Source organism: Mesoplodon densirostris, chromosome 20 (assembly GCF_025265405.1).
Source record: "Mesoplodon densirostris isolate mMesDen1 chromosome 20, mMesDen1 primary haplotype, whole genome shotgun sequence".
In the NCBI taxonomy this organism is placed as follows: Eukaryota; Metazoa; Chordata; class Mammalia; order Artiodactyla; family Ziphiidae; genus Mesoplodon; species Mesoplodon densirostris.
This window is the reverse complement of record NC_082680.1, coordinates 30,539,582-30,554,083: the sequence shown is the minus strand read 5'-3', so window position 1 is coordinate 30,554,083 and position 14,502 is coordinate 30,539,582. Positions and strand designations below refer to the sequence as shown.

At 37.2% G+C, this 14,502-nt stretch overlaps 1 protein-coding gene across 10 annotated transcripts in view; it reads right to left on the bottom strand.

Moving 5' to 3' along the window:
* Window positions 1–7,997: 7,997 nt before the first annotated feature.
* Window positions 7,998–14,502, bottom strand: part of LOC132481245 (disintegrin and metalloproteinase domain-containing protein 5-like) — a 127,701-nt gene continuing 121,196 nt past the window's right edge. For 8 of the 10 annotated variants that reach the window (XM_060085964.1, XM_060085969.1, XM_060085966.1 and 5 more), the window contains 2 exons: window positions 13,381–13,431; window positions 7,998–8,164 (listed from right to left, as the gene is read on the bottom strand). In XM_060085964.1, the coding sequence (XP_059941947.1) occupies window positions 8,152–8,164; window positions 13,381–13,431 (64 nt within the window). In that variant the 3' untranslated portion in view covers window positions 7,998–8,151. The remainder of the gene's footprint in view (window positions 8,165–13,380; window positions 13,432–14,502) is intronic. The other 2 variants (XM_060085968.1, XM_060085973.1) reach the window with 2 other exon arrangements.

Here is a 14,502-nt window from a genome sequence, read left to right as displayed (position 1 = left end):
ATAGAAATAATATAAATGTATATTAAATGAAGATAGTAATATAGCTGCATATAATAAAAATCAAATTGAGGCATATTTTTCAATATTGTAAGCTATATCATAGACATGGTAAATCTGTCACCTAAAATATGTCTTGGAGTGCTATCTTTTCTCTTTTTTTCTAACAATGCTTAGTTCTTTAGCATTTGTGTATTCAAAATGTTGGTTACAAATAAATTATTGATACATGATAGAACTCGACTTCAAAATAAGTGTACCCTCATGCCATTTGTTGAATTAATCATCATTTTTAACTTAATTGATCATACAGGTGACTCTCCCTCCTTTATTTATTCTACCAGAGTAATTATCTTTGATGGACAGGAAAAATGGAAAAGAAAACATACATGCCTTGCCTGATTACCTGGGATTCAAAACCTGTGCATTTTGTCTTTCATCTGTCAAGAAAAGATAGAAGTTTTCATATATAACATAATACCACAAATAACTTATTTGCAAGGAATGCATGTTTATGAGTTTTTATATTACATATTTCTTATTTTTAAAGTTACCTCATATTAATTCTGTTAGTCAGTAGGCATTAACTCTGTTAATGAGTAGGCATGACGTAAGGAAAGTTTATAATATAATACATGCAATACCATGATTAAAGGCCACTGTTATTTAAGTTGCAACGGTGTGTGGTTGTGTTATACTCTCATGGTCCATAACCAATCAAAAGACAACAATAAAAATTTTTAAAAATTTGGAAAAAATGTCAATTATACACTGCTTATAAAAGACAATTTCAGTTATATAAAGGTTCAAAGTAAAAGACAGATATATATACCATGGAACTTTAAACAAAAGAAAGCTTGGTAGACTTTAACACAAAAAGCATTAGTAGATATAAAGAAGAACATACCATAGTGCAAAAGGTAAATCTAAGAAGAAGGTACAATAATATAAATGTGTGAGTCAGGGTTCTCCAGAGAAACAGAAGCAATAGGAGTTATATAGATAGATAGGGGGGGTGGGAGGGATGAGGAAATTTATTATAGGAATTGGTTCACATGGTTCTGGAGGCAAAGAAGTCCCAAGATCTGCCATCTGCAAGCTGGAGAGCCGGGAAAGGACTGGTAGCGTAATTCAGTGTGAGTCTGAAGGCCTGAGAAATGGGGGGCCAATGATGTAAGTCCCAATCTGAGTCCAAAACCCTGAGGACCAGGAGTGCCCGTGGGTGTCCCCGGATAGAAGGTGGATGTCTCAGCTCAAGCAGAAAGCAAATTGACCTTCCTCTACATTTTTGTTCTGCTCAAGCCCTCAAAAGATTGAATGATGCCCACTCGAATTGGTAAGGGTAGTCTCTCCTTCACTCAGTCTAATGATTCAAATACTAATCTCTTCCCAAGACACACAGACACACCCAGAAATAATGTTTTATCAGACATTTGAACATCCCTAAGTTGACACATGAAATTAACCATGACAAGTCTCCCCCATGTCAACTTGGCACCCATATGCATCTCCTTAAGCCATACTTAATCTCCAAATAAAGGTCATAACTCTGCCTAAAGTGATATAACTATCCTGCATACAACCAAAAATGCCCTAATTTCTTTCCAGAAGAGGAGATAAAACCCCTGAGTGAGTGATGTTTACTCTCCTCCTGATATTTTATAACTTAAAATACTATGATGTAAAATTTAAAATATTTAAATACTTATATAAAGTCGATACATGATAAAGGAATAAGAGAGGAAAGAAAGCAAAGATATTTGCTTAATATATGTTTATATACAGACAAATGTATTCATAACAAAATGAGGAGAATATACTTGCGAAAATACAGTCTGCATTTCTGTAACTAGTCACATGGTTGTAGCTGGTATTTATAACTACCTTCTTCTACACTCTGCATTCCCTTTGACTTCATCAAGCACCTGAGCTGCTTTGCTGACCCAACCTTCATTTCTGAAAGGTCTGCACCATTAGGAGTCCTTTCTGGATGGAGTTCTAGTTCTTCATTGACCTTAATTACAGAGCATGGTAATACTAGGAGACATTCCATGGGATTTCCTGTATTTCATACATACTCTTCCTTACCTCCATTGTTGAGTAGTAGTCCAGTTCCCTTTGGTAGTCAAGGTCATTAACCACAGCCAATACCTTACCTCCCTTGTTTTCCTATTGATCATGAGGTATGAGGAACCGAAGTAGCCATGTAGCAATCTTAATTCCAATTAAAGATATCACTGTTGTGTTCCCAGGCGAAAGCATTCTTCCCTCTGGGACTAAGACCTCTAGGCCAACAGAACTTAAAGTCGGGAAACAGGAAGCAAACATTTTGCTAGTGGGTCACTTGGGGTAACAGTGAGCGGTGCCACTCCTCTTTCCACCCTTCAATTCCTGGACCCATGAATCCTGGTTATTGGAGAAACAGCATCATATATTGGACAGTCTTCTGGAGAACCTTGCCCCGGCCCTGAAAAACACTGCCACCTAGCCAGCACTGTAATAGAGTGTTCAAAAGGCCATTCCACCATTCTATCAAGCCAGCAGCTTCAAGATGGTGGGGAAAGAGTGAATTCCATGAGCCCAGGGCCACTGCTGCAATTCTTTTGCTGTGAAGTTAGTTCCTTGATCAGAAGCAATGCTGCATAGAATACTCTGACGGTGTGTAAGTCATTCTGTCGATCAATGGATGGCAGTTTGGGCAGAAGCATTACATACAGGGAAGGTAAATCTGAACCCAGAGTGTCTATTCCAATAAGGAAAAAACACTGCCCCTTCCTTGATGGAAGTGGTCCAATGTAATCAACCCACCACCAGGTAGGTGGCTGATCATCCTGAGAATGGTGCTGTATCCTGAGCTCGGTGTTGGCCTCTGCTGCTGGAAGATTGGGCACTCAGCAGTGGTGCTGCCAGGTTGCTAAGCCCATCCTCTGCCACCATGATCACTTTATTCATTAGCCCATTTGGTGATAACAGGCATGGCTAGGAAATAGGCTGACTAGTATCCACAAAATGGGTCATCGTTTCCACCTGATTATTAAAATTGTCCTCTGTTGAGATCACCCTTAGTGAACATTCACATGGGACACAATCATCTTCTTGTTTCTCGTCCATTCAGAGAGGTCTAGCCACATACTTCTTCCCCAAATAATTTTGTCAGCAGTTTTCCATTTATGTTCCTTCCAAGTCCCTGATCATCCAGCCAAACCACTGGCTACAGCCCAGAACTGGTATATAATCATATGTCTGGCTATTTCTCCTTCCAAGCAAATTGCACAACCAGGTACACTGCCTGAAGTTCTGCCCTTTTAATAGGATTTCCTTTCACCACTATCCTTCAAGGATGTCCGAGAGAGGGGCTGTAGGGCTACTGCTCTCCACTTTCAAGTGGTGCCTGCACACCAGGCAGAATCATCTGTAAACTAGGCCCAAGTCTTGTCTTCCTCTGTCAGCTGATTATAGGGAACTCCTTATGAGTCCATAAATGCAAGCTGAGAGAAGGCACTGCAGTGGTAGTTGGGACTACAGGCATTTATTTATTCCACTGCTTCTTGTAACTTACCTGTGCCTTCAGGGCCTGCTTGGGCCTGATCACAGTTACCATTTCCATTTGATGATGGAATGTTCCTGTGCAGCCCAATTTTATGACTTGGTGGTCAGAAAACACTTAGTTTATGATCAACAGCTGAGGTTGCGGTATAATTTGGTGGCCTATGGTCAAGTGTTCAGTCTCTACTAAGGCTCTACCAGTAGCTGACCAAAAGTTGTTTTTGAAAAGGAAAATAGTTCTCTTTAGATTATGTCAGGGCCTTTCTCTACAATCCTAATGGCCTTCACCATGATACACATATGGGGCCTGCCAGAGGCTCCAAACAGCACCCCTGTCTGCCACTTCCCACTTCAAGTACCACTGGATCTGCTGGCTTATGTGGCCCAACTGGAAGAGCAGCTTGCATTGCAGCCTGGACCTGTTGCAGAGCCTTCTCCTGCTCTGGGCCCCATACAAAACTAGCAGCTTTATGGGTCACTTGGCAAATGGGTTGGAGAAACACACTCAAATGCGGAATATGCTGTCTCCAAAATTCAAAGAAGCCCGTTAGGCATTGTACCTCTTTCTTGGCTATAGGACTGTCCAGAATCAAAAATGTATCTTTCACCTTAGAACGAGTATCTCAACAAGCCCCACACCACTGATCTCCTAGAAATTTCACTAGAAATCGAGATAGATGGCCCCAAATTTTTAGTCGGATTTATTTCCCACCTTCTGACAGCAAATGTCTTAATGATAAGTCTAGAGTAGCTGCTACTTCTCACTCACTAGGTCCAATCAACATCATGTTATCAACGTAATGGACCAGTATGATATCTTGTGAAAGGGAAAGGTGATCAAGATCTATATTATGACATAGGGCTAGAGAGTTGATAGACCCCGGGTAGGTAGGACAGTGAAGGTGTATTGCTGACTTTGCCTGCTGACAAAAATTGCTGCATACCAGGGACCAGAGGATGTGTTAATTTGCTCAAGCAATGAAACCACAACTGGTACGGCAGATGCAGTTGGAGTCAGCCCCTGGTTAAGCTTAATGTAATCCATGCTTATTCTCCAAAATCCATCTGTCTTCTCTGCAGGCTAAATAGGAGAGTTGAATGAGTATGTGGTGGGAACCACCACCTGTACATCTTTCAAGTCCTTGATGGTGACACTAACCTCTGAATCTCTTTCTCTAAATTAAATCAGAGGAGGTTGGACATTTACAATTTGCTCATCATGGCTATTTTTGGTCTATGTTTTGGCCAACCAACCGAACTGTTAGAGCACTTTTAACCCCTAAGCTGCAGCATTACGTGCAAAATCTCTTCTTAGTGAGCCCATGTCAATACATTTGGCTTGATGCAAGTTTATGTTCCTTCCACTGTTATCCCACACCCTTAATATCCCTTCCCACAGAGCTTCTCTCGATGTCTGCTTATATAAATCAGAGAACTCAATTAGTTCTTTTGGAGTGTAGTTCACCTCACCTTCAGGAATCTGCTTAGACTGAGTCTAGTTATAGGTCTAGAAGCAAAGATGGATGGTGGGGGTCAGTCCTGAGGAGAATCAACAGTGTCTTGCGTCCAAGACCATTTCCTCAGGGTTAATTCCCTCAAATTGAGGCGGAAAGGCTGAAACCACCGTGGGTGGAGACAGCACTGTGGGTGAGGTCAATTCCACTGGGATTGGGGAGAATACTTTTGCTGAGGATGGGGAGGCCAATATCAATGAGGCTGGGAGGCCTCTTCCACAGTGAGGACTCATCAGGATTTAGGGGCTCAACGTCCTTAGCTTCAACAGCATCTTCCAACACATCCCCATCCCACCTTATAGGGTCTCATTCTTTCCCAATGAATGCCCTCACTTTGACAACAGACACCCTGTGAGGCTAGGAGGTCAACTTGCATTATAAATCGGCCAGGATGAGGTTCTCCATTTAATTTTCAGCAATTTCAGCCCTGGGGCTATAGGAGATAAGTCCTTTCTTCAGGGCACACCTGGAAGCCTTTATGTCATTTACACAACACTTGACCTGGGAATTCAGGTCTCTGAACTTATCTTTTTCTTTCCCTATGTTGTCCAGCAACATTAGGAGAAATCAACCAATGTTATTATATTCCTTAGTTTTCCAAAAATGTTCAAAAATATAGTCACGTGGCTCCTTTCTTCCTATAAGTGGTTGATTAGAAGTATCCAAAGCAGATATTTTGCGTATCTCTGTAAACAGCATCTTTTTCTTTTTCAGTCTTTATTGAATTTCTTACAATATTGCTTCTGTTTTATGTTTTGGTTTTTTGGCCACGAGGCATGTGGGATCTTAGCTCCCTGACCAGGGATCGAATGCACACCCCTTCATTGGAAGGCAAAGTCTTAACCACTGGACCACCAGGGAAGTTCCTGAGTCAATAGCATCTTTAAACTGAATCAGATTACAAAGCCAGTTCCAGGAATCCCAAAACCAATTCAGAAAACTCATCCTTTAAGTCCCCAAATCTGTATGGTCAGTTAGTCAGGGTTTCCAGAGAAACAGAACAAACAGGAGATTATTTTATATATATATATATATATATATATATATATATATATAGAGAGAGAGAGAGAGAGAGAGAGAGAGAGAGAGAGAGAGAGAGAGAGATGAGATTTATTATAGGAATTGGCTCATGTGGTTATGGAGGCCAAGAAATCCCATGATCTGCCATCTACAAACTGGAGAACCAGGAAAGCTGATGATGAATTCCGCCCAAGTCTGAAAGTCTAGAATGGGAATGGGGCTGGTGACAGTATAAGTCCCAGTCTGAAAAGCACGAGGGCCAATGTCTGAAAGCAGGAGAAAATAGAAGTCTCAAATCAAGCACAGAGCAAATTCACTCTTCCTCTGTCCTTTTATTCTATTCAGGAGCTCAAAGGATTAGATGCTGCCCACCAGCATCCTTGAGAACGGTCTTTACTCAGTCTTCTGACTCAGATGCTAATCTCTTCCAGAGACTCCCTCACAGAAACATTCAGAAATAATGTTTTAATCAGCTATCTGGGCATCCCTTAGCCCAGTTAAGGTGACACATAAAATTAAAAGTCACAAAAATTATAATATTTTATAATTCTTAGTATAACTTCAATACACATAAAGCAAATTATTGTCAGAAAAAAGTTAGAAAAATCAACAAATATAGTGAAGGATTTGAAAAATATGATGAAAATACATGACCTACCTCTGGCTTCCCCGGTGGCGCAGTGGTTGAGAGTCCGCCTGCCGATTCAGGGGATACGGGTTCGTGCCCCGGTCCGGGGGGATCCCACATGCCGCGGAGCGGCTGGGCCCGTGAGCCATGGCCGCTGAGCCTGCGCGTACGGAGCCTGTGCTCCGCAACAGGAGAGGCCACAACAGTGAGAGGCCCGCGTACCGCAAAACAAACAAACAAAAAACACATGACCTACCTCATATAGAGAACAGTATACCCAACCTCTGCAAAATACACATTTTAAATAGGTATAAAAGATTTAATGATATATACCACATGCTTAGGTACAAAATAACTCTTAACCAATTTCTCATGACTGAAATATTTCAAATTATGTTCTCTAACGAAAGTTAATTTAAGACAAATATATTATAAAATATAAAAATCCCCAAATATTTGATATACTTTTCTAATTAATCCATGGATCAAAGAGGAAAATTCAATGAAAATTAAAATATTCTTTGGTACATACTATAAAAATACTAAAGAAAAATCCAGGACATAGGTAGGTCTTGCTTAGCGGGAATCTAAGCCATCTGAAAACTGTTGACACAAATAATCAATAGTGAATTTATAATAAGGAATAGAGGGGGAAAGGGGTGGGGTGGGAGGAATTGGGAGACTGGGACAGACACACATACATTGATACTATGTATAAAATAGACAACTGATGGGATCATACTGTATAGCACAGGGAATTCTACCTAATGCACTGTGGTAATCTAAATGGGAGGGAAGTCCAAAAGGGAGGGGATATCTCTATGAGTATGGCTGATTCATTTTGTTGTGCGGTGGAGGCTAACACAACGTTGTAAAGCAACCATACTCCACTAAAAATTAATAAATAAAAAAAAGGAATCTGAATACACTAAAGCGGGTATACAGCTTTCAAAGAGGAGAAGCAGTAACAAGAGAAACACTGGATTCAACTCCTAGCTGAGTAAATGCCACTGGGACAAGTCACAGGCTAGCTGAAGTTTAGAAGCTCTTCAAGGAAGGAGGAAGGTAAGACTTCTGGGGGTGGGGGGGAGATTCAGGTCAACCTAAAGAGCAGAAAGGAAAAGGGTTGCTCTCTATCCTGGGGTCATGAGGCACAACTGGCAGGCCCTCAGGGCTTTATGGGGTGAGGGTCTTTGGCTGCTTTTAACTGATTCAGAGTCTTTTCTGGATTCAAGTTAGAGTAGATAGGTTGGAAGCTGGAACTAAAAATACAGAGAAAACACCAGACATAATTCAGGTGATTCACGTGCAGATGATTTATTATTTCATAATTTAAACCCTCAGCAGTGACAACAGAGGCGAGGGAGAAATATGTTTTTTTCCTTCTTGGTTTAGGCCAGTTTCTGGTGATTTATTTGGTACCATCCTCTCTTCAGGCCAAGATTGTTAGAGACTGTTACTGTGAGGGAAAACAAGACAAAGCACAACACAAAATACCAGTGTTATTTATTTATTTATTTTGGAGCCCACATATTTCTAACACAAGAATTTATTTGAAAGGCATGGAAAACTGAAGAGAAAGGATGAAGAAAATAAAAATTGATTCCAGAAAAAAACAATCATCTATTACCTTCAACTGCAAATATTCTTAGTCTTCTACTAGAGTGGCTTCCTAAAATATCCTAAGTGTTTATCTATTTTTGGTAACTATTTAGGTCAATAAAGCAAAGTGCCTTTAAATTTCCATTCTAAGTATATAAACTGACTTTAGAATAAAAAAGAAAAATTGTGATGTTTCTAAGTACAATCACATTTTATAAAAGATAAAACACCAACTTATATGCACACACGCGTCTGTACATCTATATATATTGAAATATTTTTAAATGATCATCCTAGGTGCTAAGATTAATGATGATTTTTTAAATTCTTTTGAATATTTTTAAATGAATGTTTATTACTTGTACTGCTATAATAAGAGACAGAATGATTCACCCACTCACAAGCACATGCAATTTACTGAATAAATCAAGAGAAGAGAGTCAAGGTAAGATTTGGGTATCCCAAGCTCTCCAGACTAAAAAGGATCTTATTGTCATTAAAATCTAAAATAATCCATCAGAATTATGAATAATGAACACAGTTAAGCATAAAAGAGACAAAATGTTTGTTGTAAACCTCAGCACAAAACTGAAAACGATAAAATTTTTTTGGAACCAAGAAAATAATGTTTAAAAAACAGGAATTTATTAACATTAGGCTAAGTCTAAACTCCCAACTTACATAACAAAAAAATCAGTGGAGAGAGAGAGATGGGAGAAGGTAAACGTATACTAAGCATCCCTCATACTAAAGGAAGTCTCAAAAATGCCTCTTAGCCCTTACTTTTATATTATATATTTTTCTTTCTATGCCATACTCATTTAAGAAACAGCTCATTACTAAGTGACACAGTGGAAAATACAGAAAATTCAATACGATAGTGAAAGAAAGTAAAATTTAAGATATGTTATAACTAGAAAGCACATCACTCAAATGTACAAATGACTAAAAATAACTAACTTATGAAGGTTACAACTTGATACAAATGGATTGGTGGTGATCATTACAATCAGGTAATTTGGCAGTAGATATCAAAAAGCAAGAGTGTAAATATTATATTTATGCATTGATCAATCTCTCTTCTAGGGATTTATCCTGAGGCTATAATTTATATAGCCTTTATAATTTATTATTTAGACTATTATAATTTATATAATAATATAAGGATGTTTATTACAGGGTGTTCATAATACAGAAAAACTGGAAGTAGTTTACATATTCATAATAATAGATTTTTTAAATGTTATTTTTCTTTTTTTTTTCTTTTTTTTTTTTGTGGTACACGGGCCTCTCACTGTTGTGGCCTCTCCCGTTGCGGAGCAAAGGCTCCAGACACGCAGGCTCTGGATGCACAGGCTCAGCGGCCATGCATGGCTCACGGGCCTAGCTGCTCCGCGGTATGTGGGGTCTTCCTGGACCGGGGCATGAACCCGTGTCCCCTGCATTGGCAGGTGGACTCTCAACCACTGTGTCACCAGGGAAGCCCTATTTTTCATTTTTAAGTTGAATACAATTTGTCACAAAATGATGACGTAGGCCTAGATTTTAGGATATAAAAGTTTCCCATAATAGTCTCTAAGTAAAAAAAAAAAAAGTACAAATAGGTAATTTTATGTTTATTCTTTAGAAAAAAATTTTAAGAATATATACATCTATATTGTTAATGGAACTTTTCTTTGGGTATTGTGATTATGAGAAATTTATCTTTAATTCATATACCTACCAAGGTATTTTAGATATTTTAATAAATACTTGATAATCACTAAAAATCAGAGAGATGCGTTTTGAAAATAAAAAGATCTATATTTTAACTAATTGTTAGTTCTAAAGTTTACCTGGTTATCCCCACTTTCCTTGAATATGAATTTCAGAATCTTTTTCTCAATTTTTCCTACCCTTTTATATAAAAAATATTTAGTGAATTTATGTTAAATATACAGAAGCTTACCTATATATAGATTATTGATATTTGAAAAGAAAAGAATAAGATTTAAAGTTAAAAGTATAAAAAAAGAATTAAAGCCAGCAGATTCAAATTAAATGGAAAAGGAAAAAAAATATTTTAGGTAATTAGACTCAAAATTTATGGAAAATCTCCTTTGCAAAATTCTAGGAAATAAAAGTTCCGTTATAATATAAAGTAAATATAAAATGTAAGCATGATAGTTCTAAAAATGAAAATTAAAGTTATAAACAATTGAAACCTGATAGCTTTAGAAGATGCTAAACTGCTGAACTGTAATAAAAGTATTAAAGTAATAAAATATATGCTCCTGCCTGCAGTGTGTGACAGTCCTTGTTGCTTGATATTCTAACCAACACTTGAGGTTGCCTGTTCTTTTAATTTTAGCCACTCTTATAGGTGTGTAGGGGACACTCGTTTTTATTTTAATTTGTCTATTTCTGATGATTAATGATGTTGAGCAATTTTTCATGTTTTGAGCTCCTTTGATATCATCTTTTGTGAAGCGTCTTTTCAAATATTTTGCCTATTAGGCTTTCCCGAGTTTTGTTACTGGTTTACAGGGATTCTGTATATATTCTGAGTATGAGTCCTTTATTGGAAATATGTATTACAGACATCTTCTCCCACATTGTGGCTTCCCTTTTCCCTTTCATAAGGGTGTCTTTTGTGAAGCAAAACTTCCTCAAGGTTTAAAAATTTTTATTCTACTGTGCTTAAGAACACTTAAATGAGATCTACTCTCTCAACAAAAATTTAAGCATACAACATTTTTAACAATAGGGATAACGTTGTACAGCAGATCTCTAGATTTTGCACAATTGAGACTTCATTCTCATTGATTAGCAACACCCCACTTTCCTGTCATCCCAGCCTGAGGCAACAACCATCCTCCTCTCAGTTCTACGAGCTTCACTATTTGAGATATCTTAAGTGGAATCATGCAGTTATTTGTCCTTCTGTGACTGGCTTATTTCACTCAGCATAATGTCCTCAAGGTTCATCTATGTTGTCATAGATGCAGGATTTCCTTCTTTTTAATGGCTGAACAACATTCCATTATATGTATATACCACATTTTCTTTACCCATTCATCCAATGATGGACATTTAGCTTGTATTCACATCTTGACTATTGTAAGTGGTGCTGCAATGAACACGAAAATGCTAATACCGCTTTGAGATCCTGATTTCAATTCTTCTGGAAAAATATCCAGAAGTAGGATTGCTGGGTCATACAGTAGTTCTATTTTTAATTTTTTGAGGAATCTCCAACAGTTTTGCACAGTGGCCACAATATCTTACATTCCCATCAACATTGTACAATGATTCCAATTTCTCCACATCCTTGCCAACACTTGTTGACTTTTGTGGGGTTTTTAAAATAATAGCCATTCTAACAGGTGATATACCTCATATGGTTTTGATTTGAATTTCCCTGATGATTAGTGACCTGAGCTATCTTTTCCTATATCTGTTGGCCGTAAGTATGGTATTTTGAGAGAAGCATCTATTCAAGTCTTTAGCCCATTTTAAAATCAGGTTTTATTATTTTTTTTGTATCGATGGTAGGAGTACCTTATGTGTTTTGGTTATTAACCCTTTTTCTGATACATGGTTTACAATATTTTCTCCCATTCCATAGGTTGCCTTTCACTCTATTAAATGTTTCCCTTGCTGTGTGGAAGGCTTTTTAGTTTGATGGAGCCCCACTTGTCTATTTTTTGCTTTTGTTGCCTATACTTTTGGTATCAACCCAAAAATTCATTGTGAAGACCAATGATATGAAGTTTTCCCCCTATGTTTTCTTCTAGGAGTTTTACACTTTGGGGTCACTTTTAATCCACTGAGTTGATTTTTGTGTATGATGTAAGGGTTCAATTTCATTCTTTTGCATGTGGCTATCCAGTTTTCCCACCGCCATGTCCCACTGTATATTCTTGGTCCCTTTCAAAGGTCATTTGACCATCTATGTGGGGATTGAACCCTGGGCTCTCTATTCTGTTCCATTGGTCTTTATCACAGTACCATACTGTTTTAATTACAGTAGATTTGCAATATATTTTAAAATCAAGACGTATGATGTGTCCAGCTTTGTTCTTTCTCAAAATGTTTTGGCTATTGAGGGTCCTTTGTGGTTCCACATAGATTTTAGAATTTTTTTTATATCTCTGTGAAAAATGCCACTGGAATTTTGACAAGGGTTTCATTGAATTTGTAGATACCTGTGAGTGGTATGGATATTATAACAATATTAATTGTTTCAGCCCATGAACACAGGATGTCTTTCCATTTCTTTCACTGCTTTCTTGGCAGGTTGTATGTTTCCAGGAATGTATTCATTTCTTTTTGGTTCTTCAGTTTCTTAGCATACAAATATTCACAGTAATCTTTCATGAACTATAAACTATAAAAAGATTATTTGTATAGTACCATTTGTAATGTCTCCCCTCTTATTTCTGGTTTTATTTATATTAGTCTTCTCTCTTTTTGTGTTAGATGGTCTAGCTAAAGGTTTCTTTCTTTCTTTTTTCAAAAAACATGCTTACTTTTGTTGATGCTTAAAATTGCTTTTTTCTTCTTCATTTTGTTCATATCTCCTCTGACCTTTACTATTTCCTTCCTTTCACTTACTTTGGGCTTAGTTTGTTCTTTTCTTCATTCCTTGATGTGTAAAGTTCAGTTGTTATTTGGGATCTTAAGACAGTAAAATGAATGAAAACTCCAAGGCTCTATCTTATTAGCAATAATTTTTTTCTAAGATAATATTATAACTATAAGCACATCTGACACTTTTATAATATCAGTCCTCTTTTTATTGCCAGTAAAATGTCATCAACATATAAGTCCTGCTTACCAAACCTCAAAAAAAAAATAATCCTAAAATTTATGTGGTCATAAATGCTAGTGTGGGTGGTCAGGGAGGAGAGGTTGAGACATAATGAAATCAAGTTTTATTGTTTAGCATTATAAAATCACCTACAGTGGGAACCACAAAGAATATTATTAACAAATGTTTTGGTTTCAAGCTAACAATTTTTAAGTGCTCCTTCAATAATGATCAAAAGGTATGATGCCGAATGGTTAATCAACCACTCGTTCTACACTCACCTTACACTGAGTGACAACTTGCTGTTACTGCTGCTTTCTTCCGACACAGATCTATAACATCAATAAAGTTTATTTTAAATAAGTGGGGGAATTTTAAAATGTTGAACATTTAAGTGACTATTTGAACGAAAAATGTTCTTCAAAACAGAGTGATTCACTACACAAAATGTCTCCTTCCAGCAAAATAAGACAAAACAAATAAAACTGGTACCATCTCAATATTACAACAAATGCCATCAGCCACCTTGCTTTGTCGACAAAATCCTCTCATCCTCATTTTACATTTACTCAACTTTTACAGATAGGCCCCCTGATTCTATGATATCACTAATTCCTCAGGCCAAATTAAACCAAAACCATAAAGTAGCAGTCAAAAATTTCAGTTAATTTTTCCATATATTTCTACAGATTTCTTTCATTCTCTCATAACATACTCAGATCTTCTCTTCATATCACTTCTTGGAAGGTAAAACTAGAGGTAAATACCCCTCTGGAAGAATACAGTAAATTATGACTAAGGGGCTCAATAATCATGTTTAAATAGTTGTGTAACTGATTACAGATAATATGGTGATTTCATTTATTAATTTGGTGTACCCAAAAGTTTACGATACATTGGAAAGCTATTATTTCACATTTTGTAGAGTTATAGAGAACAATTTTAAGAACATAAAGATTAAATCCCTTGCTCAAGATATCATACTTAGTAAGATATGCAAGATTTAGGAGTTGAAACCAGGATTTCTGAGGCTAAATATAATTTTCTCACCACGGCATGATGCTTCCTCCTGTCTCCTAACCTGATTAGTATGAATTACACATGTAATTTCTAGTTGAGAGATGACTGGACAAATCAGCAATAATTAGGAAAATAAATATTATGCAGGCAGGTTCACAGATATTATATCTAGTTGAGTGGGGTGTTCTGATAAAGTTATTTACCACTGGTCTGAGGATCTATATCTTAAAATTTTATTTGTTTATTTACTTTTTAAATGCAGTGTTATTTATTCTCATGAGGCTCATGGACACTATGACTATTTAGACAGAACCAGTGGATTAAGAGGCCGAATAAACCTCCACAATACCCTTGGCACCCATATCTCCTCCTCAAGTGATACT